The 27,847-nt window shown below is 42.8% G+C and overlaps 1 protein-coding gene across 1 annotated transcript; it reads right to left on the bottom strand.

The window, feature by feature from the left end:
* Nucleotides 1–27,514, bottom strand: LOC117383535 (dual specificity tyrosine-phosphorylation-regulated kinase 1B-like). Its single transcript, XM_033980728.2, has 13 exons — nucleotides 25,889–27,514; nucleotides 13,217–13,389; nucleotides 9,912–10,031; nucleotides 8,449–8,637; nucleotides 7,335–7,482; nucleotides 5,160–5,309; nucleotides 3,968–4,104; nucleotides 3,538–3,684; nucleotides 3,256–3,396; nucleotides 3,058–3,178; nucleotides 2,791–2,973; nucleotides 2,085–2,188; nucleotides 1–1,666 (listed from the first exon to the last, which is right to left on the bottom strand). The coding sequence occupies exons 1-13, from the start codon at nucleotides 25,986–25,988 to the stop codon at nucleotides 1,163–1,165; spliced, it is 2,217 nt and encodes a 738-aa protein (XP_033836619.1). The 5' UTR covers nucleotides 25,989–27,514; the 3' UTR covers nucleotides 1–1,162.
* Nucleotides 27,515–27,847: the final 333 nt, after the last annotated feature.

Raw genomic sequence — 27,847 nt, 5'->3', positions numbered from 1 at the left:
TTTACTTTGGTGTGCAAAAGTATACTCTTTATTCTTATTCTTATTATATATCCAACTTTTATTTGAGCCCACCCCATCCCTCGGCCCACCCCAAACCAGTGGCATTCCCCTGTCACCAGTAACTGTCACTATTACAATAGCCAATCAGAGCTCACCTGCTGAAAGAAGGCAACCAAACATAGAAGAGCAGAAAAAAGGGTTACTTTGACTTGTTCTTGTTAAATAGTAATAAATACATTGAGATGCAGTGGTTCTTACGTCTCCTTTTCTCTCAAGCGGAAAGGTTCAAGAGTTCTGTAGCACTCCATCTCTTTTCTAGTATCTTTATTGATCTGTGTTGTGTCGTTAGCAGCAATCCGGACCAGTCGTCATGGTGATTAGCAGCACAGAGAGGAGGAGCTGTCTGGAGGAGGACAGCAGGAGGAGGAGACGAGAAGAGCGGGTTCCCGGCCACACTGCCCAATGCACGCACGCATGGCTCCACCAGTGTCCACTACAGGGACAGCTAGTGTCCACCATAGTGATCACTATAGGGACCACTATAGGGACCACCGCAGTGTCCACCAGTGTCCACCATAGTGAGCACTATAGGGACCACCGCAGTGAGCACTATAGGGACCACCACAGTGTCCACCACAGTGAGCACTATAGGGACCACCACAGTGTCCACTACCATGTCCACCACAGTGATCACTATAGGAACCACTACAGTGTCTTTGGGGGTCACTGAAGGGTCACTGAGAGATCACTGAGGTCTCTGATTGTGAGTAATAAATAATGTACAGTAGTCACACTGAGCATGATTAACAGAAGTCAGAATGGAGTGCACCAGTTGAAGTGAACATAAGAAAGATGTGAAACAAGGTCAAGGCGACAAAAGGAAAGAAGCCATGAGCTGCACTCGGCATGGACACTTCTCTCTCCGCCTCCTCTCCAGGCATCAACCAATGAGAACACACAACTCCTCAAACACAGAAATCAACTCAGAGTCAACAACAAGAATATGAAGGAAACTAACTGGTCACAGCCATTCCTTTGAGTACAATCACAACAAAAGCTCCTGCTCCTCCTCTCATGCACACCACGGGGTCAGCACAAAGCAAAGTGTCTCTGAACTGGGCGGGATGTGGGGGTATGGCTTTAGGGCATGGTTCAGGGTTTATCAGGAGTTGGCGGGCCCCTCGTCTGAGTCCGGCCTGGCCCTGCCCCCCCCAGGCGCCGCGGGGTTATTGTTGTTGGAGGCGGGGTAGTAGTCCTCGGGGGGTGGGGCTTGAGGCCCAGGGGCGTTGGGGGCCGTCCGAGTCCGGAAGGCGGACAGTCCGATGGGCAGACCCAGTGGCAGAGAGGCCGAGCCAAACTGAGAGGCGTCCACTGAAGACACCGCCCCCAGGTGGTGCAGCCCCAGAGACACGCCCACATCCATGCTGTCGCTCATCTGCGGGGAGCCCGGCCCCCCTCCGCCCTGGCCGCTCTGTCGGGGACCCCGGCCGCCGTTACTGTGGTGCGGGTAAGAGGGGTGGGGGTGGTGCGGAGCGTCCAGGAAGTGGCGCTGGTGCTGCTGGGATGCGGCGGGTTTATGTAGGAGCAGCTGCGTGTAGGCTGCGTCCTGACCCCCAACCCCACTGTCACTGCCCGGCCACATCCTCATCTGGGTCTGAGAGGGGGCCTGCAACACACATACATAGGGTAACACGTCAGAGTGGGGGAAAGGGAAACAGGGTGTAAGTGACAGAGGGGGCAGGAGGCAGATAGGACAGAGGAGGCAGACGAGAAAGAGGAGGCAGGGAACAGAGTGGACAGGGTGTAGGGGATAGAGGAGCAGAAAGCAGGGGGGACAGAGGAGGCAGATGAGACAGAGGAGGCAAGAGACACAGCGGTCAGAGGAGGCAGACGGGACAGATGGGGCAGGAGGCGGAGGGGACAGGGTGTAGGGGACAGTAGAAAATGAGAAAGGGGGGATACAGGAGAAAGGAGGCAGAGGGGACAGGGTGTAGGGGACAGAGTAGCATGAGAAAGGGATGACAAAAAGGACAGGAGGTAGAGAGGGCAGGAGGTAGAGTGGACAGGGTATAGTGGACATCTACCTGAGGGCTGGTCATCTCGTAGTCCGAGTGCGTCACAGCAGAGTTGTAGTAGCGGTTACTGTAGCGGTAGTTGCGGTTGTCATTGGAAGAACCACTGGAGCCACCTGAAACATGGAGAAAATGAGCCACAGTCTGGACCACAGCAGGTGCAGTGCTGTGTTGCATAGTGTGTGAGAGGTCCTCACTGTGATTTCTTGCACTGTTAAGTGTTGGGATCAGACTGGGTTCTCATTTGACAGGAGGCACTCTTTATAAATGCATTTAATAATTCTGGAGTCCCCCAGACTAAAATGCACATGACCTGCAAATGAAAATGAGCTTTTTAAGCTAGATTCTGGTACTAGCATCTCTGCCCTCGAGCATTATGTTAGCCCTAACCCTAAAGCTGTACACTGTTAAAGAAATAAAACTAACACGTCAGACTGCACATCGAGATACTGCGACTGCTCTATTGGAGCAGTAGAGATCTGCTTTGCTGTTGTGATCATAGCCTCTGCACTTGCATGACCAAGTGTACACACCATAACTAACCATTTACATACGAAAAAGCCTGTGGACTGCTGCAGCATCTGGGGAAAATAGACACTCAACGGAATGCTCTTGAGGCCTGAGCTCCTCTCATGACTATTATTACTTTGCATGATTTGAAAGTGTGACAGCCTCTGCAGTGCAGTGGCTCTGCGTGCAGCCTGAGTGAGGGCTGTACCGGAGCTGGACACGGAGCTGGTGGTGGAGGTGGAGTGGGAGTGGTCCATGGCAGGAGAAGTGGAGGTGGAGGAGCTCGTGTTGGTTCCCTCGTCTGTGGTCTTCTTGAAGAAGTTGTGTTGGAGAGCATAGAATGGTGTGATGCGGCTTTTGGGGTCGTAGTCGAGCATACGCAGGATCAGATCTGCACAGGAAAACATTACGGCGTCAAACAGAAACATGCATAATATGATGTCAGAGGGACATTATGATGTAAACATGATCTTACCTTTGAACTTGAGATAGTCACATGGGGCGTGGCCAGGCTCTCCTGCCCTGCGGCCCCCAGGGCCCCCAGTCTCTACGCCTAAAATCTCATGAAGGCGTCGCGTGGCAGGAGGTTTGTACTCCTGGAATACACACAGAGCTGTAGGGTCTGGTTCTCTCTCTCTCTCTCACACACACACACGTCACTCAGCAGCTGTACCTTTTTTATGTCTTTGTTCTTCTTCACAGTCCACAGACCATCCGACAGCTTGTCAAAATACTTCCTGGCTTTGGGTGCTGCATCGAGCATGTGGCTGGGAGGAACCCCCAGCACCTCCACAATCTTGTTCATCTGGTCCACCTGCACAGAGCATGGGCATCAGTGAGCGAGCAGGAAACTAGCCCCTCATCTGCTAGTGTCAATGGGAGCTCACAGACTGTACACTGCAGCTTTGTGGCCCTGGGTGGGCCTCATATGGTTATAGATAGGTTATAGATTTACCTCATTGGAGCCGCTGAAGAGAGGCTCTCCTGTGTGCATCTCCACCAGGATGCAGCCCAGGGACCACATGTCGATAGCCAGGTCGTACGGCATGCCTAGCAGCACCTCAGGAGAGCGGTAGAAGCGGCTCTGAATGTACTGGTAAATCTGAGGGCAGAGGAGGGCACGTGAACACAGGGAGGCTACAGCTCCGAGAAAGCCACGAGGCCAGGAACGTCAGGGTCATGCCATAGTACATCAAGAGGTTTAGGGGTTAGAGTGCAGAGCTTTGGGATAATAGGGTGAAGAGGTTTAGAGGTTTAGGGGTTTAGAGGTTAGGGTACAGAGGTTTGGGCTAGTAGGGTGCAGGGTTTAGTGGTTAGGGGTTAGGGTGCAGAGCTTTGGGGGTTTAGGGGTTAGGGTGCAGAGGTTTAGGGGTTAGAGGGCTCACCCTCTGTCCCAGCTGGCACGATGAGCCAAAGTCTACGATCTTGATGGCGGATCTCTTGGGATTACACAGCAGGATGTTCTCTGGTTTCAGGTCGCAGTGAATGATTGACAGCTCAGGCGTGGCTAAGAATAACAAAGCTGGAAAAGAAGAGAAAACCTGTTCTTTAAAGTGGAACTAAACACTAAATGAACTTTTATCTTACTAAACTGTGTATATGGTCTTTTAATAGCATTGACTAGTTCCTAGTTTCTTTTTTCTATTTTAGTAAAAACTAGGTATATTTACAGCTTTCTGGTATAAGTATGTGCTACCTCCAGAGGCCACTGCAATTTCAAGTACTATGTGACATCACACTGCTGATGAAAGCAAGGTGTTTCTGATTACAATCACACTGTTCTTATCACCCCAGACCCCGCCCCCTCACTCCCAGGTTAGCGGCTCTATTTGAAATGTGATTGTAAGAAGAATTAGGTGTTTACACCCACATTAATATAAAACAACCTCTGATAACACATACACAATCAATCAATCACAATAAATACTACATAAAGTGACTGTAGACTTGAATGTGACTGTAGGTAGCATGATTTGACCCATCTTCCAATGCCAAACAGAGGGCAGTGAAGACTCTTCTTCCAGTCTGTGACAGGATCTGGCTCTAGAGTACTTAGCTGGAGGTTTCAGTTGTTGCTTATTTCACATTGTGGCAAAACAGGAGTACTCTGAGACACTCACCCACACACGTATTTACTGTGGTGATATCATGAATTACTGTGGCCTGCAAACATATTTTGGGGCCACTTTCACTATTAAAAGACACTGTACCATTTTTTGTTTTTTATCTTGCCTCATAATCGTGAATAAACAGAAGTAGTTCATAGAAAACTGTGCGCACTTAGTTTATCCAGGCATCCTAATCATTCATTAGTTTACAAGTACTTTTCAGCTAACTACAACTAGCATTCTAATACACACTTCTGATTATCAAGAGGATCAAAAACAAAACTGAAACCTATTTAACATTTTATATGATACATTGTTTTCCACGATTATAGCATTTAAAAAATGATCAAATATCTTTGATGTTGAGGTAATGTTGAGATGTTGAGATGAGACATGTTGAGATAACTGTTATGTGTAATACCCCTCTTTAAGTGTTTGAATCGGGTGCCGTGAGTGGCTGGTGGCTCACCTGTGCAGAGCTGCTGTGCAAACTTCCGGGTGAGGTTCAGGGACACTCCTCTGAAGTTGGTGTTCCGTAACAAATCATACAAGTTGTAGCTCAACAGCTCAAAAACCAAACACAAATGATTCCTAAACATAAAGTGACGCTTCAGGTGGACTGCAGACAGAGGGGAAACAGAGAGCGAGAGGGAGGGAGAGAGAGTCAAAACATTATTCAAAACAACTGCATAATTAATGAACCATATTCTAAAGAAACATTTAACTGCAATTATAATAGGGCTACTGTGCAATATGATAGTTTAGCAGTAATGCAATTTATTTTTAAACTACCAGTTTTATTCATACTTTGCAGCTGATGTCATCAACATTCCTTGGGGGAGCAGCTAACTAGAGGCACTGGTCTGTCTGAAGCTGTTACTCAAGTTACTTTAATCTGAGCTTTGTTTTAACACAATGTAACCATAAAGAACTGACTTAACTGGAACTACAACAAGTGAATTTATTTGTATCTTTAAATAAGTCCGAACAAATCCGAGGCCATGGTTCTCGACCGGAAAAAGGTGGTTTGCTCTCTCCGGGTGGGTGGTGAGTCTCTGCCCCAAGTGGAGGAGTTCAAGTATCTCGAGGTCTTGTTCACGAGTGAGGGAAGGATGGAGCGTGAGATTGACAGGCGGATCGGTGCAGCGTCTGCAGTGATGCGGTCGCTGTATCAGTCCGTTGTGGTAAAGAAGGAGCTGAGCCCAAAGGCGAAGCTCTCGATTTACCGGTCAATCTACGTTCCTACCCTCACCTATGGTCATGAGCTCTGGGTAATGACCGAAAGGACAAGGTCGTGGATACAAGCGGCCGAAATGGGTTTCCTCTGCAGAGTGGCCGGGCGCACCCTTAGGGATAGGGTGAGGAGCTCGGTCACACGGGAGGAGCTCGGAGTAGAGCCGCTGCTCCTACACGTTGAGAGGAATCAGTTGAGGTGGCTCGGGCATCTGCTCAGGATGCCTCCTGGACGCCTCCCTAGGGAGGTGTTCTGGGCATGTCCCACCGGGAGGAGGCCCCGGGGAAGACCCAGGACACCCTGGAGGGACTATGTCTCTCGGCTGGCCTGGGAACGCCTTGGGGTCCCACCGGAGGAGCTGGAGGACGTGTCTGGGGTGAGGGAAGTCTGGGAGTCCCTGCTTAGACTGCTGCCCCCGCGACCCGGCCCCGGATAAGCGGAAGAAAATGGATGGATGGATGGAATAAGTCCCTCTCAACAACAGTCACAAACTAGCTAGCATTAGCCAACAGTTTTTTCAGTTAGTCATATCATCTAATGTTCAAAATCTAAATGGGACTATGATTTATGAACACTTATATTTATCACAGGCTCCTGAAAATGTCTTTAAATCAATTTCTTGAGTTTTCAGACTATCTTGCAACTTACTTGGCAGTGTTTAGTAATGTGTGCATTGTATCACCATGGTAACTACTGAACAGACATACGGCAACAACAAAAAAGAAGAAGCATAACTTAGTAAGTAACAGAGCTTCAGACAGAGCAGTGCCTTCAGTTAGCATTACACCAAAAGGAAATCTTGATGATATCAGCTGCAAAGTAACTTAACATAAAACAACTGTTTTCAGGTTTCAGGTTAATGGCAAGTGTGTCTATTTTACCGTTTGTATATTTGTGTCCATTGAAATACATGAACCTGCAGCTATGAGACTGCATTAGAATGTGAACGCAACTTATTACATAAACAACAACGATCCCGGGTGCATTAACACATCTTTCACAGACTTAAAACCTACCACATTTGATTTAACCTGATCATCACATTTGATTTAACCTGATCATCCATAAATCCTATTTTATTTCCCATTTATTTCTCTCATAGTGAAAAAATCCATGGAAAACATGAATAGAAAATGTACTTCTGAACCTGAGCAGGCTGTCACTGTTGAGCTCTATAATATTTAATACAGATGAGCGCAGCTAAAATTAATATTAAAGATTTAACCTGTAATACAGTGAGTTCTTGGGTCTAGTCACTAATAAAAATGACCAGGTTCAACATTTGTGAATTTCCCTTTTGGATATTTCATGACGAAGTACAATGTAATTAATAGAGAAAACAGATGCCCCACATGAAGGACTTCATCACATTATATAAAGTGAAAACAACCAATTTTGTCAGTCACTTACCTATGTAATATTTCATCTCCGTGTCATGCTTGTTCATGAGCTCCAGCAGCCGCAGCTCTATCTGTGCCTGGTTTAGAAAAGCCTTTTTGTTCTTGATAATCTTGATGGCGACCCACTCCTGCTCGTGGTGGTCATAGGCCTTCACCACCTGCAACACACACGTTTGGTCACACTCAGAACTCCGTCCACTCCCTCTGCTGGGGATGGCTGTGCAACTCAGGCTGGAGGGACACACCCGATACTCCATTTTCTTTGTCTTTGGTCATGTAGATTTTTAAATCAAACAATGAAACAGTCAAAAGTTTGATACACACAACCACTCAAGTTCAAGTTTGACCAGTGTGCACACATTACTGGAGACAGGGCTGTAGGCCTTTAGCCCTTTAGTCCATTATTCAGTTGATGGAGTCTTAGTCAACCAAAAAGTGTATTAGTCGACTTATATTTAACTTATTTCAATGATAAGGATTTATCTGGGACAACAGCAGAAAGAGAGGTTAGTGAGTGAGTGAGTGAGTGAGTTAGCTGAAGCTTTGGTATTTTTTGGCATTTACAAGTAAAAAGGCAGATTAAACTCTAAAGTTTATGATGTCTTTATATAAATAATTTGTTTCCAAGTACTTTTTCCTGTATAAATAGTTTTTTGTATGAACTTTGCATGAAGCTGTAGTCTTGTGAGTGGAGTTTGGGTCAGATACATAGAGATAAATAATAATTTTGAGAGCTGTTGCCACGCCCCCTTTTTCGTCGACTAATCGATTGGCAGATTGACTTTTATGCTGCACTATGCACTGTTGTCACTTTTCTAGATGCAAATGTGCATATGTGAATGAATGAGATGACTCACTGTTAATCAAAATTTACTTGTTGGTACCAATATGGTAACCTTGAACCCTGAACCCTTTAAAGTCCCTATGACAGGTGTGAACTGAACTCTCTACTTTCTGTAATTTTAAACATATTTTTTAACTTTTTAACACAAATTGCTTTTTGATTGGTGCTTATATTTACAATACGTATTATCCCACACAATAAAGTATAAATTACAGAATGGTAATGTCAAATGCACTTTAATCATACTTGAATACTGGCAGGTCCCGAGCACAGTCCTCACCTGTCCAAAAGAGCCCTTCCCGATGAGAGAGTCGATCTCGTAGCGGTCCAGCCACTTCTCTCCGTTCTTCACGATGTAGTCGTAGTTGTCGTCATCGTAACCGTCGTTGTAGACTTTCCTCTCCTTCTTGGTGCTGCTGTCCTCCGGGGGGACCTGCTGAGCCCGCCTCTTCTTCTTAGTATAGTACACCTGTGGAGGGAGATAGTGAGAGCGTGTAAGGCAGACATGGACAAACTACAGCCCAGGGGCCACACATGACTCTTTGGGTTTATTAATCCCGCCCGCCAAACGCGACCAAATTATATTAAAATAGGTAAAGGTAAACCTTGTTCATAGTTTTTCGGTTGTGTTTACTTAACTGAAATTTAATAAATTTAATTAATGCATTTCGAAAACAATTTGTACAAGTCTTGCATATTCATGCAAAAATATCATATTCTCAAATCACATATTCAGGCCAAATATATATATATATATATATATATATATATATATATATATATATATATATATATATATATATATATATATATATATATATATATGGGGGTGGGGGGGGGGGGTGTAAGGTGTATGTAATGTTTGTTTAGAGTGTGCAGGACATGTAAGGTGCCTGTAGTGTGGGTAAGGTATGTGTAGGGTGTATGTAGGGTGTGTGTAAAGTGTATGTAGGGTGTGTGTAAAGTGTATGTAGGGTGTGTGTAAGGTGCCTGTAGTGTGGGTAAGGTGTGCGTCGTGTGTGTAGGGTGTGTAAGGTGGTTGTAGGATGTGTAGGGCATGTGTAGGTCATGTGTATGGTAGTTAGGGTGTATGTAGGGTGTGTGTAAAGTGTATGTAGGGTGTGTGTAGGGTGTGTGTAGGGTGTATGTAGGGTGTGTGTAATGTGTGTGTAGAGTGTGCAGGACATGTAAGGTGCCTGTAGTGTGGGTAAGGTGTGTGTAGGGTGTGTGTGTAGTGTGGGTAAGGTTTGCGTCGGGTGTGTGCAGGGTGTGTAAGGTGGTTGTAGGATGTGTAGGGCATGTGTAGGTCATGTGTATGGTAGTTAGGGTGTATGTAGAGTGTGTAGGTTGTGTTTAGGGCACACAGAGTGGTGTAGGGTGTGTAGGGTTGGTATGGTGCGTGTAGGGTATGTAAGGCATGTTTAGGGTGTGTAGGTTGTGTGTAGGGCAGGTGTAATTTGTGTGTAGGCTGTGTAAAGAGGGCAGGACATGTAGACCGTGTGTACGACATGTGTAGGGTGTGTTTAGGGCGGGTGTAGTTTGTGTGTAGGCCATGTAGGGAGTGCAGTGTGTGTAGGTCGTGTGTAGGGCATGTGCAGGGTGTGTTTAGGGTGGGTGTAGTTTGTGTGTAAGCCATGTAGGGAGTGCAGGACATGTAGGTGGTGTGTAGGGCATGGTTAGGGTGTGTGTAGAGTGTGTGTAGTGTACATAGGCTAAGTAGAGGGTGTGCCAGAAGGGGCCTACCTCATTTATGTGCTTGTAGGTCTTGATGAGGTCCACAGACAGTTTGCGTAGGGGCGCACTGGCAGGGTCTCTGAAACTAGGGGGTATCCTCCGCTGCAGTATGGTCATATCAGACAGCACCTGTGCACAGCAACAAGTTAGATACAAGTGCTATATGTGGTACTCTGTGTATTCACAGCTGTACAATCAGCTGAAGTCATGAATGCAGCGCACATGTATCATCCTGTCTGTCTGTTACACATGCAACTCACATGTCTACAGAACAGCAGCCTGTTATGTTTAGTGCACTTTAATACAGATACAGAATTTGATCTACTATGTAGCTCACAGCTCAGTGTAGCTCATACATCAGTCAGAGCCCTTTTGGACTGAATACAAATCAAAAGAAAGGGAATGACATCCCCCAAATGGGTATGCCAATGACGCCCTGTAGCTGGTATTAGCAAGTTAGCAACAGATGGTAGTCTCCTCACAGTGTCAGGAACCAGCAGCATAAAGGAAGGAGCTGACCGGGAGCTGTGCATTAGTCAATGTTTCTGATTGGAGCTTTTCATTAAATAACAAGTGAAAAACTCAACAGAACTGCACAAGGACAACAGAGAGGTTAGATCAGCTGTTCTACTGGTGTGCAGGCTCCCTCTAGTGGCCATTTAGTCCTGCTTTAGTCCTACTTTAGACGTAGTCCAGTGCCATAGTAGACCTGCTTTGGATCTGGTGGTACCAAATCATATTTTCTGAGGCATTACTTTGTACTGTATGTAAACAGATTGGCTTGACAATATGATGTTTACATTATACATTAGCAGCATATCAAAAACATCTGAGGAAGAGTAACTTGACAAAATTGTGATAGGACAGTTGTTCTATAGAGTTGCATTCAGTACATTTTCTATATTTGCTGGATTCATTGTTGGTGCTTTGAAACAATATTCCTTACCAAGCACCACTCTGACCTCAGTGTGTTACATTTAAAGCAGCTCCCCAGACCAGCACTTTCACAGCTGAGAATGACTTTAGGTCCTGAGCCAAAACACATGGTCCAGAGAACACCTTTGATAGATACCATTCAAACCAGCTATATTTAGATTTATAAGAAGCATATTAAACAAATGTGCAGGCTCTCACAAGGCCCTGCACATCTATCTTCTATTTACACAGCAGTACAATATTACAGGTAGGAATGGGCTGACATGCATTTTATTTTATTTTTTTTATTTACTTTGAGCTGATAGCAATATCTCATATATGGCCTGCTTCTGTGGCCGATAGCTGTTATTTGTCAATACCAATATATAGCTTTTAAACTCCATAGCAAGGCCCACAAATTTATTTTAAGTTACTTTAACTTTTCACATTTGTAAAAATACGATAATAACAAAATGTATTTATCTGTGATACAAAACAATCTCACAAGTTTGTGTAATCATACAGTCATAAAACGCTCTTCTATTTCCATTTGGGCTCATTAGTCTGTTCAAAAAGGGCACACAGATATCGGCCAGTACCAATACTGAAGAATTGTATCGATATTGGCTGATACAGAACCAATATATCGCCCATCCCTAATTACTGTTTTATAGTTTTATAACTATTAATTAACAATTAATCATGAACATTAAAGACAGTAAAAAGGTAAGTCAAAGTAGTCAATTTTTACCATCTTAAAAATGTGGAAAAACAGAAGTAGTTCTCTTTTTTATGCATTCTGAGCATCCGAATTCTCATTTTTTTCCCCTAACTGTCAGGGCCAGAGTGGAGTTTTACCATCACTTTTTCTTTACTAACAACAACTATCCTGCTAACAGTGCACCAGCTTTAATACCTGTTTCACGGACGATAAAAATGCTTTCTAATTTCTAATCAGATTATTATTATTTTTCAAGAGTTGCTTTAATAATATATCTGTAATGGAGCAAAACAGATTGAGTCTCAAATACATAACTAATACATCAGCAGTTATTTTTGTAGTCAGTTAGTCATGATTCTGACTCAAAGTCGTAGCCTTACTCTTTAAGACACTTCTCTAGTGGACTAGACTGTCCAATGATACATTGGTATAGGACCACTACACTTGAGACATATGACATGTTTCTTTTGTAAAAGACTTTTGTGTATAATTAAAGGACTGACTCTTTTAACCTGGTAATCTCTCAGACTGTGTACACAGCTCTGTGTATTTAATAAATAGGCCTGTGCAATTATTATTATTTAATATAGATTTAGATTCATGTCTAATGGTCAGTGATCTGCTCTTTAATGGAGACATCCACAGCCAATCCTTCGTCTGTTCCGCTCCACATGTTTTTACTGACAGAGACAGAGGAAGACATTAGACTAATTTTAGTGTTAAATGGCAATGAAAGTCTGTATTATTTGTTAAGTAAATAAATCTTTTGTATTTGGTTTTTAATAGGACAAAGTCAAATTAAACCAAAGATCATGATTGATCAATGTGAGGAACAAATATTGTGATACACTACACTATGTTGTAGGGCTGGACAGTCAATCATTATCAATTAGTTAATTAAATGATTAATTTGTGACTTGATTTTCAATAATCGAGATATTGAAAAATTGCAAAACTCTGCAATCGAGGACTATTGTTATTTCACACTTGCAAAAGTGTGAAATAAGTGTTATTGTGCAATTAAATAATTGGCACTGTGAAAAAATCTCATTCAAATTTAAACTTTTAAAATCAGATTATATTTCTATACAGATGTAACTGGCATTTTACAACATCCTACAATAACAGGATCTAATAAGAATGAAGATGTAAAGACCGTCCCTCTGTTAGAACTTTGACTTTGATTAAATCCATTAAAATCATAATGGTCCAGCGTGTGCAAAGAAATATATAGTTTATTTTTTGGCCATATCATCCAGGCCTGCTGTGCTATTAGGGATGGGGCGAGGCACAATTCCCACGAGACAAGATGAGATAACATCTAACATTATTTGTAATAAACAAACTTTGAAATCCAGATCACAATATTGATGTATTTTATAGGTATGAGCCAACACCAATATTGGAATCGATATATCGTCCATCTGTAGTATTTTATTTAATAGTGTCATAATATCACTGTGTCTTGGAAATACAGCTTCTCAAGGAGATGTAACTCATGAGTGCTTAACTCTTTCTTTTTGTCCAATCCAAATGTAAAGGCATTCACATAAACTTATTTCTCTCATGTGTGCACAATCATGTGGCCATTTTGTCTTGTGTTTTCTTGTGGAACGAGCTCTTCCCTATGTATTGTCCTACCTCCAGCCATCATGTGTTTGTAGGGCTCTGTCCTCACCTGCTGCTGCTCGGCCATGGAGTGGATGGAGCTGAAGGAGGGGTGTGGGTGTGTGTGCTGGCTGGTCATGGCTGGCTCAGCGAGGGAGAATCCCTGGGCAGTGGAGGAGGAGGAGGAGGAGGAAGAGGAGGAGGACGAAGAGGAGGTGGCAGGACATCCTGAGCTGCTTGCACCTGCAACACAACGGAGCAACATTCAAAGGGGCTGTCGTTTATCATCATCATCATCATCACCATCATCTGTATGTTTTGTCAGACAGAGAAACAGCTGGTAAAAACTTAATACAAGCATGGACAAAAGGACATGCTAATTACAGCCATGACCAGGGCTCCTACTGTGTTTGCAACAACACTTTATAATTCTTAAGTCTTGTTTTTTTTCTTATTGTAAAAACAGCTTCTACAAAATAAATATCACTTGACTGCTAAATAATTCTGTAATACTAAGAATGCTTGTAACTTATTCAACACTGCACCTTTAATACACCCACACCTGAAACTCAACACATCACCTTTAATGCACCCACACCTGAGACTCAACACATCACCTTTAATGCACCCACACCTGAGACTCAACACATCACCTTTAATACACCCACACCTGAGATTCAACACCGCACCTTTAATACACCCACACCTGAGACTCAACACCGCTCCTTTAATACACCCACACCTGAGACTCAACACATCACCTTTAATACACCCACACCTGAGACTCAACACCGCACCTTTAATACACCCACACCTGAGACTCAACACCGCACCTTTAATACACCCACACCTGAGACTCAACACCGCACCTTTAATACACCCACACCTGAGACTCAACACCGCACCTTTAATACACCCACACCTGAGACTCAACACAGCACCTTTAATATACTGACTGACATCTCTATTAGAAGTGTTTAAGATTACGCAACAATCTAAATTTGATTAAAAAATTGAATAGGCTCAAATAAAAGGGCACTATGTAACTATTCTCAAGGGTAGTTGCTTGTCTCCATGAAGATGTTTGGCCTGAAATGCCATACTAATGTCTTAGTATGTGGAGCAGAGTTGATATTTTTGGAGTGGAGATTGTGGAGATTGCCGTTTGCCTCGGTGACACTGTAGTACACTGTAGTACACCTGAATGTTGTCACCATGCTGAACTGTATATAGACAATCACTCAGAATTAAAAGAAATGCTTCTTTTCTTAATTTCAGTTTTGTTAGCTACAGAAATGCTACACCGCCGTCATGCTAGCAAAACTCATTTAATTTAATTGATTTATTTAACACAAATGTACAGTCACATAATGCCAAAGGACAGAGATGGCAGCACATCCATCTGCTAGCATGCTAACAGCACACCAGCCTTACTTCCTGGTTCCTACAAAGATGCTTTATTAGATGCAGACAACCTGAAATGATCTCATTTTCAGAGGACAAGAGTAGCAATACAGACACCAATGAACAGCAAAAAGCAAAACATGGACTCCCAAAAACTTTCTCAAATAAGAGTATTTGATTTTTTCATACAAGTTTGCGTTTCTGAGGAGGAGCACAATGTGGTGTTGAGCTAAGTGTGAGGGGGAAAAAAAATAGATACATACAAGAGGAGGACATATACAGGAGAATGAGATATACAGGAGGACACATACAGGAGGAGGACACATACAAAAGAAGGACGCATACAAGAGAAGACACATACAGGAGGAGATATACAAGAGAAGACACATAGAGGAGGAGGACATATACAAGAGAAGGACACACACAGGAGGAGGACACACACACAGGAGGTGGACACATACAGGAGGTGGACACATACAGGAGGTGGACACATACAGGAGGTGGACACATACAGGAGGTGGACACATACAGGAGGTGGACACATACAGGAGGAGGACACACACAAGAGGAGGACACACACAGGAGGAGGACACACACAGGAGGAGGACACACACAGGAGGAGGACATACAGGAGGAGGTCTGTATACTTCAGTTAGTGTGACAGAAATGAATACTGTCCCTTTAAGAGCCTCTTGGACTATCCCAGCACTTCCTTACTCTGGCATAATCTTTCTGGCTCTGCGATTGGCTGCCCCTCCTTCCTCACTAGGAGCTGATTGGCTGCTGGTATCTAAGGGTTGGCTGGCGAGCGCTCTATAAATAAACGCAGTGCTGTCTCAGCACCAGCCCACAGTAGTCATTTGTTGCTCGTCTCTCTCTTCTGCCGCGCTCCTGCTCAGCTACAAGCTTCCAATCGCAGCTCTCTGACTAAGTCTTCCCTAGCAACCCCACCACCCAGCGGGTTCCAGCGGGTTCCAGCAGGCTCCAGCGGGCTCCAGCAGACACCAGCGGGCACCAATGAGCACCAACAGGCTTCTGCACCTTTGGGGCCCCTGAGCTCTATCAGCTCTGGGTCCTTCACTTCCTGCATAAGGACTATACTGCAATTAGCTAAAGCCTCATTATAAGAGGCAGCACAAAGTGGTGCTCTTCTGGTTAGCAGCAGCCTGATGGATCACATCCTTCAGAGAGAGGTGTTTAGACAGAGCATGGGACAGAAGGGCTTCAAGCATGTACATGAAAACACACCACAGGCCAAACAACTCAACAACAGTGATGGACAGACACGTTATGCTAGCTAGTAGCTACTCCTGATTTTAACACTAGCACATTCAGAATAATCACAATAAACATTCAAACCTTCATTATATGTATATTGTCAAAACTTTCTACACTTTTCTACAGTTTACGGACTTTTACTGTGATATTTGACTCATTGCATGACCCCCAGCTCAATGTCCAGAGACAAATATAGCACAAAGACACCGTTTAAATGTTAACATCCTACCAAAAAAAAAAAAAAAAAAAAAAAAATGATAAGAAAGTATTGCTTTGCAAAATAGGTACCCATGATAAATATTGAGTAAGAAAACATTCATCCCTCATTCTTTGGACGATATAATTTTAGATGGATGGCAGGTGGAGAAATGGCAGTTTTCTGAAGCTATTATTAAAAACAGCATTATGCCAGTTTATGTTGCATGTGGATAAGCCCAGTAAATACAGAGATATTAACCACAAACCAGGTCAACACATCTGCAATCTGTCAGTCAAATCTAAATAACTATTAATACCTTTCAAATTATGTCATGTGGGGAATGGGGGAAGCTAACTAGAGACACTGCTCTGTCAGAAGCTCTGTTACTCAAGTTAGACTTTATCTGGACTTTGTTTTAACACAATCGTACCATGAAGAACTGACTTAGCTGGAGCTTAAACAGCTAATTTGTACAGTTAAACAAGTAACATTACAGTCACAAATTAGTGAGCATTATCTCAAAGTCAAAGATCAAGGCCGGTTACGTCGCCCGGACTGGCGTTACCGGGGCCCCACCCTGGAGCCAGGCCTGGGGTGGGTGCTCGGCAGCGAGCGCCTGGTGGCCGGGCCTTTCCCCACGGGGCCCGGTCGGGCCCAGCCCGAAGAAACGACGTGGGGCCGTCCTCCCGTGGACCCACCACCTGCGGGAGGAGCCATGAGGGGCGGGTGCGGAGAGATCCGGGCAGCAGTCGAAGGCGGGGACCTCGACGACCGGATCTCCGGACATGGAGACTAGCTCTGGGGACGTGGAATCGAGTGAGGGAAGGATGGAGCGTGAGATTGACAGGCGGATCGGTGCAGCGTCTGCAGTGATGCGGTCGCTGTATCGGTCCGTTGTGGTAAAGAAGGAGCTGAGCCGGAAGGCGAAGCTCTCGATTTACCGGTCAATCTACGTTCCTACCCTCACCTATGGTCATGAGCTTTGGGTAATGACCGAAAGGACAAGATCGCGGATACAAGCGGCTGAAATGGGTTTCCTCCGCAGAGTGGCCGGGCGCACCCTTAGGGATAGGGTGAGGAGCTCGGTCACACGGGAGGAGCTCGGAGTAGAGCCGCTGCTCCTACACGTTGAGAGGAACCAGCTGAGGTGGCTCGGGCATCTGCTCAGGATGCCTCCTGGACGCCTCCCTAGGGAGGTGTTCTGGGCATGTCCCACCGGGAGGAGGCCCCGGGGAAGACCCAGGACACGCTGGAGGGACTATGTCTCTCGGCTGGCCTGGGAACGCCTTGGGGTCCCACCGGAGGAGCTGGAGGACGTGTCCGGGGTGAGGGAAGTCTGGGAGTCCCTGCTTAGACTGCTGCCCCCGCGACCCAGCCCCGGATAAGCGGAAGAAAATGGATGGATGGATGGATGGATGGATATCTCACTGTTTTTTCCTCATATTTTTTGTTGAAAATCAAAGAAACTAAATATATTATTGATACTGATCACAGGCTCCTGGAAATGTGTTGTTTCTATTTTGTATTTTTTGTCACGTTTTTAGACAATCTTGAAGCTTATCAGGCTGTTTGTTAATGTATGCACTGCCACCATGGTTATAGCTTAACATTCTGCTATAGACATAAATGAAGAACCCCCCAGCACGATGTCACTGCAAAGTATCAATAGAGTTGTTAAGTGTTATTGATGTCACTTCTAGGTCCAACCAAAAACTTCACAACTGATTTTAGATTTATTTTTATTTTCCTTATTCATCAAAAAAGAGACATTTCCTTTCAAAAATGTATGTTTAACCACAAACTGTATCAGACATGTAAATAATGCAATAATAATGTATCATAACAGGATTGCCAGTGTGTATATCTCACCAACTGCCGGTCAACACTAAAGCTAGCTTAGCCTAGCCTAGCTTCGTATCTCCACCTCCCTCATACACTTTCTGTCACAGTTAAGACTGTGGATCAATGCTTATGACCTTGTTGGCTTTAAACAACTGCAATCTCTTTTTTAGCGTGAAACATGTTCATTGTTTTCAATCAGCTGATGGACCCGGAAGTGACATCACACCTAAAAACTCCATAAGGATTTTAAAATGACCTGGTTTATGATCAATATTGCTGTGATTACTGTGCCTATCCACATGAAACAAAAACTGGTACAGATAGGTTACTTGACAACCTATCTGTTACTTGACTTTTCTATCCCCACGTGTCCTTATGTGTGTAATCCCTGTGTCCAGTAGGTTCATAGTGGTCCATGGGTGTATACTAGTCTATGTGTCTTATACTTGTGAAAGATAAAGCACAAAATCATTCTAAAGATATTCAGGAAAGGTTCATTTCTGTCTTGTGAATGGGACTTTTTTTTATTATGGATACCTGCTCAAATGAGAATCTAGTTTTGATATTAGTTTTAGTATCAATTAGTATCCGATTTTGACAACCCTAGTGCCAATTCCTGCATTATGTTGAATCTGCGTGCTAACATAATGATTAACAGGCACTATCCTATTCAAATAAATTAATGAATACAAATAAGAAATGCCCCTGCATGACAGATGCTCTCCCTGTGTCTCTATGGAGCCTTATTGTGTGTAAAAAGCTGCTAACCCTGTAGTTTAGACCTCTACAAACATGTTCTGAAATGCCCCTGTGTTCCAGATGCCCCCCCTGTGTCTCCATGAGGTGTTATTCTGTGTAAAAGACCAGAGAGAGACACCAGAGGAGCACACTGGGAGCATTCAGTCCATCTGCTCACGGTGGCAGCAGTAACAACTCCTCAAATTCAACTACAAGAATTCCTCACTCCGTTTACATGCACACACTTCACTCTGGATCACAGTTTTGTCTGGGTTCGGCAAAAAATGCTCACACCCCTCTTGTCCCATCTACAGCAAGTCAAACATGTGCGAAAGGGTGCCAAGAGACGTGATTTTTGATTTATGTTATAATGTTGTTTCCTCATCGAAAGCATACCTGGAGTTGAGTTTTGTTTCATTCACACATGTTTAACACACAAACCCTGCATATTTAGGTACTCTGGTAAACACTCTTTTACATCTTGTGGTGGAGGAAGTGCTCCACTGTGTTTTCCAACTCCATACACTTTCCCTACATTCATTTGGAGGATTTCAGCCCTGGAATTGCCCATCTCTACTGAACTAAAAGTAAAAAGGGAACTGAAAACTTGAAAAACTACCACAACATGACATCAAAGGTGGATCAAAGCATTTTGAGCTTTGGAGATGTAGACAGACTAATAATAAAGGATTACTCAAACATATGTGAAAAAAACACAACTCCAGGTGTGTTTTTGAGGGGCTGACCACACTGTAACATGGGTTAAAGCTCACAAGAGTCCACTGTGTGCAATACAGGACCTTTAAACCACAATATGTAACTTTTAACCAAAAATTGTGCGAGCATCTCCACAAACCTGACTGTGTAGCAATGCTCTGCTGAGAACTAGCTTGGTCTAAACGTGGAAGACCAAAATAATGAAACAAAGCTTCAAAAAGATGCTTGCTTGTCATCTACACATTTTAGCCCATAAAAGGTCTGTGTTGTCAATACTGGCCTCCCTCAGCCATTATAAAATCTATTCACTTTTTGCTTTATCACAAGCATCACGACTCTGCTGGACCATGTGGTCTGTTCTTTATAGCATATATAATGTCATGTGATGACATGTTCCATAGCTTTATACCACTGAGTTTTCATGTTGGAATAAAAAGAGAACAATCACAGCATAACATATTCAAAGAGTTGTGAAGGATTGTACAAAGCACCATAAGTACTGTGTGAATGGGGTTAGCATTAGCATGGTACCTTTGCAGCTAAGTCTGGCCTCTCACAGTATGAAGCAGCTGAAAAATATGACATCTTTTGAATAGACCCTTTCAGTGTTTGTAAACAGAACCTGTAAAGCCTGGCACTGGTCCACACATGAGCTCCAACGCATTTTCAATGGAAGAGTTAGCGTTAGCGACAACCACTCGATTACACAGGAGTAACACAAGAGCCTCGATAGAAAACATTACCACGACTAGCATTGTTTTGTGATTATTAGCATACATGCTAACAACCACGTAATAAACACTTGTGAAATCTAACATTATGCTTGACAATAAAACACCAATATGACAATATTACTAATATTCATTAATATTAATATTACTTTTATTTCATCATGCTCCACAAATCCTGCAAACACTAGTGAACTTTAGCAACTGGAGCTGAAAGTTAGACAGTAACTGTTTTTACTCATTGCCAACTGTTACATTTAAACAACAACCATGAAAATGAAGATTTTTATGTTGGTGTCCGATTAAAGTGAATGAGATAGAATGTTAATATCTGTGCCAGGCTCTGTGCACAGCTCTAAAGAGTCTATAGAGTCTGAACTGCTAAAATTAACTAAACTAAAAGAGTTTGAGAGTAGCTGGTCTGAATTGCATTTGGATATGTTTTAAGAGTAGGATTCTGTTTACCGGTCAGATTTTAAACACACCCAGGAGCATTAGCACTTGAGAGAGGATTGAAATCTGGATTTACAATCCAAGAATCACACATTTTGTTTATTGCAAAAGAAATTATGTTACTCAAACAATTGCAATATTAACAACCTTTCAACTATCAACTTTTATTGGATTGAAATTAATCCTACAGTGCTATTTAAGAGTTGATTTAATTGCTGATACAATGTATATCCCATAAAGGCACATCACTCAAAAGTCACAATAAGCATACCTGTATGGCATGTTGCTGTGTGGATATTTTGAGTACGCTGCTGCCACAGGTACTATCATCACAAAGTAATACTTCAAAATAATTTGTGAGTCATATTCAATTTGTACAGGGAGAGATACACATAAGCTCAGATATAGTTTTTACTAATAACAATTGTAATGCTGATTGATTCAAAAACATTTGGCCAAGTTGTTGTTTTGGTTCTTAACACGATTATCCAATCAGAAAGCAGAATGAGCCTCACATGAGTCTGTCATTTGTGTTGCTTCAATGCTAAACTCCAGTTGGTTTAAACCTAAAATGCCTCTCTCTGATCTGAATAGTCACTACCTAAACTCCAGCACCTGCAGCCAATCATGAATCAGTGCTAGTGCAGCCTCTGCAGCTCAGTGAGTGAATTCTGAAGGTTCTGAGCTTTCACTTGAGGCCTGTCCATAAACTGAGGATGAGTCAAACTTGTATGTGTCCTCTATCTGCAGGTTGACGCACTGGACACAGAGGTTCAGGTGTGATTGTAGTTCCTTTGTTACTGTACCTTGAATGTTAACTGCTGTCCAAGTTTACCTCTTTGACATCCTGCCAAAGAGGTGAACAGACTGCCGTCTGGTGTCATTCATTAGAGTACAAGCCATGATTTTGTGTCAATAACAATCAAATTAAGTCATGTTGTTTTGTCACTGTTCCTTGAGGTTAAATGAGCAAAGCATGTTGTAATGCACGGAGCCACAGCACAGAGCCAGACTCAAAGGAATGGACTTCTACTGCTCTATTCATCAATTACCAAAATAAACGTTATTTGCAGCCATGATTATGAGGATATATATGCATGCAAGTCTAATGCTAATTATGTGTTTTGCAGAATAAAGAAAGAAAAGGGCTATCCCTATCTATGTCCATACAACAGTGAAATCTTTCAATCAGTGTCAAGGACACCTCCATGCTTTTTCACATTTCTTCGTCCTATGTCATCAGGTTAGAATACTCTTAGAGACTTGGATGGACAATATTCCCACAATGCCTCTGGGTCCTGTACTGAGTCTCCTGCTTCTCTTCACCAGGCACATCTTTGTCTACGTCGGCTATTTCTACAACAACTAATAGATCCTCATTACTCTATGTGACCAAGACCTCAACGATTTGGGGAAAATATCTCATCAAGTTCAAAGTTCACACTGCAATAAAATTACAAAAACTGAAATGCAAAGTGACTAATATAGCATGTGCTTAAAAACATGTGTACATATTTATAGCACTGGGTTAGCTGTTTTTGTGCAGAATAAAACAGGCGATTTTGTTGTTTATGGAGGAAATTAAAATACTTTTTAGTGATTTGCCAACTGTGTCCATTCAAAAAGCAATTTCGATTTGACTTTAATTAATCTTGCAGCCTTATCTTCACTTATTCAGAAAGTTAGAAAGTTGAAAGTAAAGTTAGTGGGATTCAACAATTGATTCATATTTTTACTTGTCATAGCCTGAATAATGATGATAAGTGATTATGCTGATATCACTCACATGTCTGGGATAGTCACAGACAGTTGTTTCCACACAGTTCTCATCAAAACTACACCCACTTTGTTCAAAAGGAGAGAAGAGACTAACATTACAAACACTCACTCTTGATTGGACAAAAATAGTGTCTAGCATTTACTGATACTTTGCAGTTGACCTCATGCTGGGGGTGTTCTACATGCATCTCTATTTGAGGAATGTTCAGCAGTTACCAAGGTGACACAATGCAACACAGACAAAAATCTAGTCTAAAAACTCAAGAAAAAAAATACAAAATGGACTTACACACATTTTTAGGAACCTGTGATCAATACGAGCATTCATGGTCCTGTTTAGGTATTTGATTTCCAACAAAAAAGGGAGAGTGACTAACTGAAAAACTGTTGGCTAATGCTAGCTAGCTTGTGACTAATTTTTGAGTGAGAGACTTGTTTAAACACACTTATTATCTCACCTGTTGTAGTTCCAACTAAATCAGCTCTTTATGGTCAGATTGTGTTAAAATAAAGCTCAGATTAAGTCTCACTTGAGTAACAGAGCTTCAGACAGAGAAGTGATTTCAGTTAACTTCACACCCCCAGGGAATGCTGATGATATCAGCTGCAAAGTATCAATTCTATGGCGTTATCACTCAACAAAATGCCATTTAGAATGCATAGGTGTTATCGTTCAGTGTCACTGCATGGGGTTATTGTGCCTCTGTCTGCGATATAGTTATAATCTATGACCCCTGTGGAGTATGTTATAATTTTGACATTTAAATCACACCATTAATGTGAAACGACTTAATAAAAGAAACAAGTCTGACAATTATATGTAATTGCTTAGGTTTTAGTGACAGAGTTGTGAGCTATAGTGTTAGCAGAAAACAGCTGAGGATGCCCAAGTAGCGTTAGTACTAATGGTTTTTGTGGTACATGATTTGGGTCAAAAGACATTAGGACACTGTTCCTTTAAGGTGAGGGACAATAGGCCTTATTCTGCTTGTGTGGTGTCTCTCATATTGTGTTTGGTTACATTGGTGTCTGTAGTCTCTCTGAAAGATTGCACAATGAAATTTAAAATTATTTTCTGTCATTGTGTGCTTCTAATTTTTCTTTTCTTTTTCAGTCGCATATGCAACCAAAAGTTTGAAGCTCTGCAATGACATTGTTTTGCCTTCTCCATGACTTACTTTTATTAAGTTTTAACTATTGTAATTTAAGTGGCTGTCATCCCTCATTTGTCCAAGAGCGGACCAAAGAAAAAAAGAAAACTTTTCTATCATGTAACTAACTGGTATGTTTAGTCAGAGCTGGTTGTCGATTCTGTCATAGCTGTTAACTAGTGCCAAGTAAGCACCAGTTTTTGGAACTAGAGGACTTTACTACGAAGCTGCTCCTTATCCTGAAGAAGTTTCTCTTACCCAGATGTGAGTGTCTCTTTATAAGCAGCACAACTCGCTCTGTCAACTCCTAAATCAGACCCTATTTTATTGTTTCGTCCATTCCATTAGTAGTGTGTATGGACCATTGGCTGGCCTAGATATTAACATCTAATATCACATTTGTATCTAGTTTTAATCGTTTTAGCTTTTTAGTTTTGTAGTATTTTTGAAAGCCCTACCACAGACCACATCTGAACACCGCAGACCACATCTGAACACCGCAGACCACATCTGAACACCGCAGACCACATCTGAACACCGCAGACCACATCTGAACACCGCAGACTACATCTGAACACCGCAGATCACATCTGAACACCGCAGACTACATCTGAACACCACAGACTACATTTGAACACCGCAGACTACATCTGAACACCGCAGACTACATCTGAACACCGCAGATCACATCTGAACACCGCAGACTACATCTGAACACCGCAGACTACATTTGAACACCACAGACTACATTTGAACACCACAGACTACATCTGAACACCACAGACTACATCTGAACACCACAGACTACATCTGAACACCACAGACCACATCTGAACACCACAGACCACATCTGAACACCACAGACCACATCTGAACACTACAGACCACATCTGAACACCACAGACTACATCTGAACACCACAGACTACATCTAAACACCACAGACTACATCTGAACAGACTGCAGCTGAACACCAGACTACAGCTGAACAGACTACATCTGAACACCACAGACTACATCTGAACACCACAGACTACATCTTAACACCACAGACTACATCTGAACGCCACAGACTACATCTAAACACCACAGACTACATCTGAACACCACAGACCACATCTGAACACCACAGGCTACATCTGAACACCACAGACTACATCTAAACACCACAGACTACATCTAAACACCACAGACTACATCTAAACAGACTGCAGCTGAACACCAGACTACAGCTGAACAGAGTACATCTGAACACCACAGACTACAGCTGAGCACCACAGACTACATCTAAACAGACAGCAGCTGAACAGCAGACTACACCTGAACACCACAGACTACATCAGAACAAACTACAGCTGAACACCACAGACTACATCAGAACAAACTACAGCTGAGCACCACAGATTACATATGAACAGACTACAGCTGAACTAGTGTTGCCACAATATTAAATGTTGATGGTCTGGAAAATGCCCATTTTGATACCGCAATATATATATATTTTTTTTAAGACAATAGAATGTAATTTTCAACACAAACTAAGAATTACCATGTGGTCTTGTACTAGTTTTGAAGATGATAGACTAAGACTAAAACTGGTTTCTATTTTTGTATCGACACTTGTTCAAATGTGTATCTAGTTTCGATATCAGTTTTGTTATCAATTAGTATCCGATTTTTTTATATTTTTGACAACCCTAAGCTGAACATCACCAAACATCATTAAGAATCAAAGAGCACAGCTGAAACAGGAACTCTTGTCTGACATCTTTGTGGAGAGTAAATACTAAAAGAAACACTTTTGTGCGACGGAGGTGTGGGCTACCAAGCGTTGGACACCAGAGCACATCGCCTTGTTCAATACTTTTGGAGTTCCCAAACATACAAACACTGTATGCTCCCAATTCATGTTACTGTTCTGTTGTGTGTTTTGAATATGAAATAATACAGTATACGAATATAAATGGTACGACATTCCGGCGCCACTTAGTCTAATCTGCTCTTTAAGAGATAGGCTACTGAATCATGACAAACACACTAGAGTCAAACTACACCTGAAATTCCTTTGGTGGATTATGCTCAATCAATTATTTGATGTTTGATTTATAATTTGCTAAATCCAGTCATAAAAGTGTGTAGTACAAATCAGTGGGTGTTGTGAGGCACTGAGGGTTGTAAGATGATTTCCAGATAAAGTTTTTAAATTATAATACTGTGTATTATTATCCATTTATAGAGGTATGTTAGTGAAAGTAGGTCAAGTTATAACAAGCAACAAATTAATGTTGCAATGGGTTGCTCTGGTTGATGGCCTGAATATCTTGAGGGTCCCAGCCTGAAAACTTTGGGAAGCCCTGAGTTAAACAAAAGTCATGTGTAGAGAGGCCCAATGTGGACATGGCGGTCCACGGTTTGGACAGTGTGGTCAGCAGGTTTGTGTGAGTGTGTACTAACTCTTGTTCTTCCGGAGAAGGCCAGAGGTCATCCAAGGGTCCGGTTGGACCATCCTGCAGGGGGGCACAGTCTTGTCTTCCACAGATGATGTGATCACCATGGAAACGCTTGGAAACTAATCAATCCAGTTGGGAAATACTAAAAGTCCTGTGCTCAAAACTTTGAGAGTGTTACGTAACCCTCATCAGGTGTTTCTTCCCAGAGTTCAAAAATGTACATCCAACTCAACTTATTTTGCAAAGGCACCATCTACTCTGGCTCGTAGCTTGTCATTACTGTGGTTTCTAAGGCAAACAACTGGTGTACAGGCAGCTTGAGTCTCTGATGTAAAAATATAAAGGATGTAAACTCTATAGCGCACTACATAGATATAGAGATTTTTCATACTACATAAATACAGGGGATCTCTGTGGGTGTAGGGGACAAAATAACATTTGGTAAGACCTGTGCATCGTCTCTCATCTTTGATGCATCCTTTTCTTGCTGAGGTCGTGTGCTCACCTCAAGCTTGCTGGTGTATTTTCTAGGTAGTCTAAAGTGTTTCCTACAAATTGTATCAAAGCAGACTACTTTGTAGTCACATTGTATTTGCTTACTTGTTTAGTCTTAAAATAGGTATAACAACTTCAAACATTTCAAGTTACTCAAATAGCTTATGTTGCTCTCTAAGACTTATTGTTAATCATGGTTTCCACAACCCTACCAGAGGTGAGGGGGAGCCAGCCTCAGCCTGCATACTGCCTATTGGGCAGAGCCAGGAGTGATGGAAGGGATAAAACAGAGGAAGTAACCGGGAGATAGGGTTCCATCTGCCTGCCTTTACCCCATGCCTCTCACTAAAAATAGTTCCAATTACGGATACTTTCTGGGGAACACTGCACTGGCGACAGTACAGCTGGGTTAGGACTTAAATTACTACACGCAATGATTCATTTTTAGGTCTAGTCTATTTTAATTAATATATCTTCTTCCTCCAAACAGCTCGGATAAAAGCGCACTCCCACATGGTTATAGAGAATTTCCACACACTGATAAGCTGTCAGTAAACTGTCCTGATGCACGGCGTCGACTTCAAACGGGGCTTTCACAGAATATTCCTTCAACTATATCCACAGTAGAGCTGCGCTGTGGCAGCTCAACGTTACTGTTCCACAACAAAACACCGCGTAAATCCAAGGCTTTTAAGCAAAGGGAAAGAGAACTCCTTCGCTGAAGACCCCCTCACTCCAAACTGCTTGCATCCTCCGAAGTCCACTCCACTTGGATCTGGTCAAGCACGACTCACTGTAGAGTCCACTTTAAAACTAGTCCCAGATAACAAAAAAGAAAAGAAACACAAGGCGAGTAGTGCTAGTATTCCGACCCTTGGAGAGGAAACACTAAACAATCCGTACTCGTTCCTGAGCTTGACGGGAGACGCCGGCTGTATACGATCTGACGTACCTCTCCTTCCGCTACAGTAGCTTGCAATCACCGTCTTTCTGATTCAGTACTTAATCCAAATATTTGGCTGTCCATTCGGGATCAAACTTTCTCCAATGACGTGACGAAATCATGTTTTTCTTGCGTTCCCTTTTTCGGACTCGTCTCTAAACGAAAACGCCGCCGCTCTCCCAAACGGCTCCCCACCCAGAGGACCGTACCATGTCCGTGTGCGGGGGGGCGCGCGCGTCACCAGCCACAGCGCGGCGCAGTCACACAAACAACAGGAAAAGTAAACAGATCATTTAGAGTTTTAACGTGTATTAACACACAAATCGTGTTCTAGCTTCTCGAACGAGTAATGATTTTAAATTTAAACCCACAAAGCATTGTGTCACAACCCCACCAAGTGCAGCTGTTGTCGCTCCAAGCGGACCTCTCTGGTCCTGTCCATTTATAGTAACAGCAGGATATATATACTGGAACTTTATATGTAGCCATACATATTCTCTAAGCTCCGCTTTATATCTCCTATTA

Source organism: Periophthalmus magnuspinnatus, chromosome 16 (assembly GCF_009829125.3).
Source record: "Periophthalmus magnuspinnatus isolate fPerMag1 chromosome 16, fPerMag1.2.pri, whole genome shotgun sequence".
In the NCBI taxonomy this organism is placed as follows: domain Eukaryota; kingdom Metazoa; phylum Chordata; class Actinopteri; order Gobiiformes; family Gobiidae; genus Periophthalmus; species Periophthalmus magnuspinnatus.
This window is presented reverse-complemented; position numbering and strand designations above follow the sequence as displayed.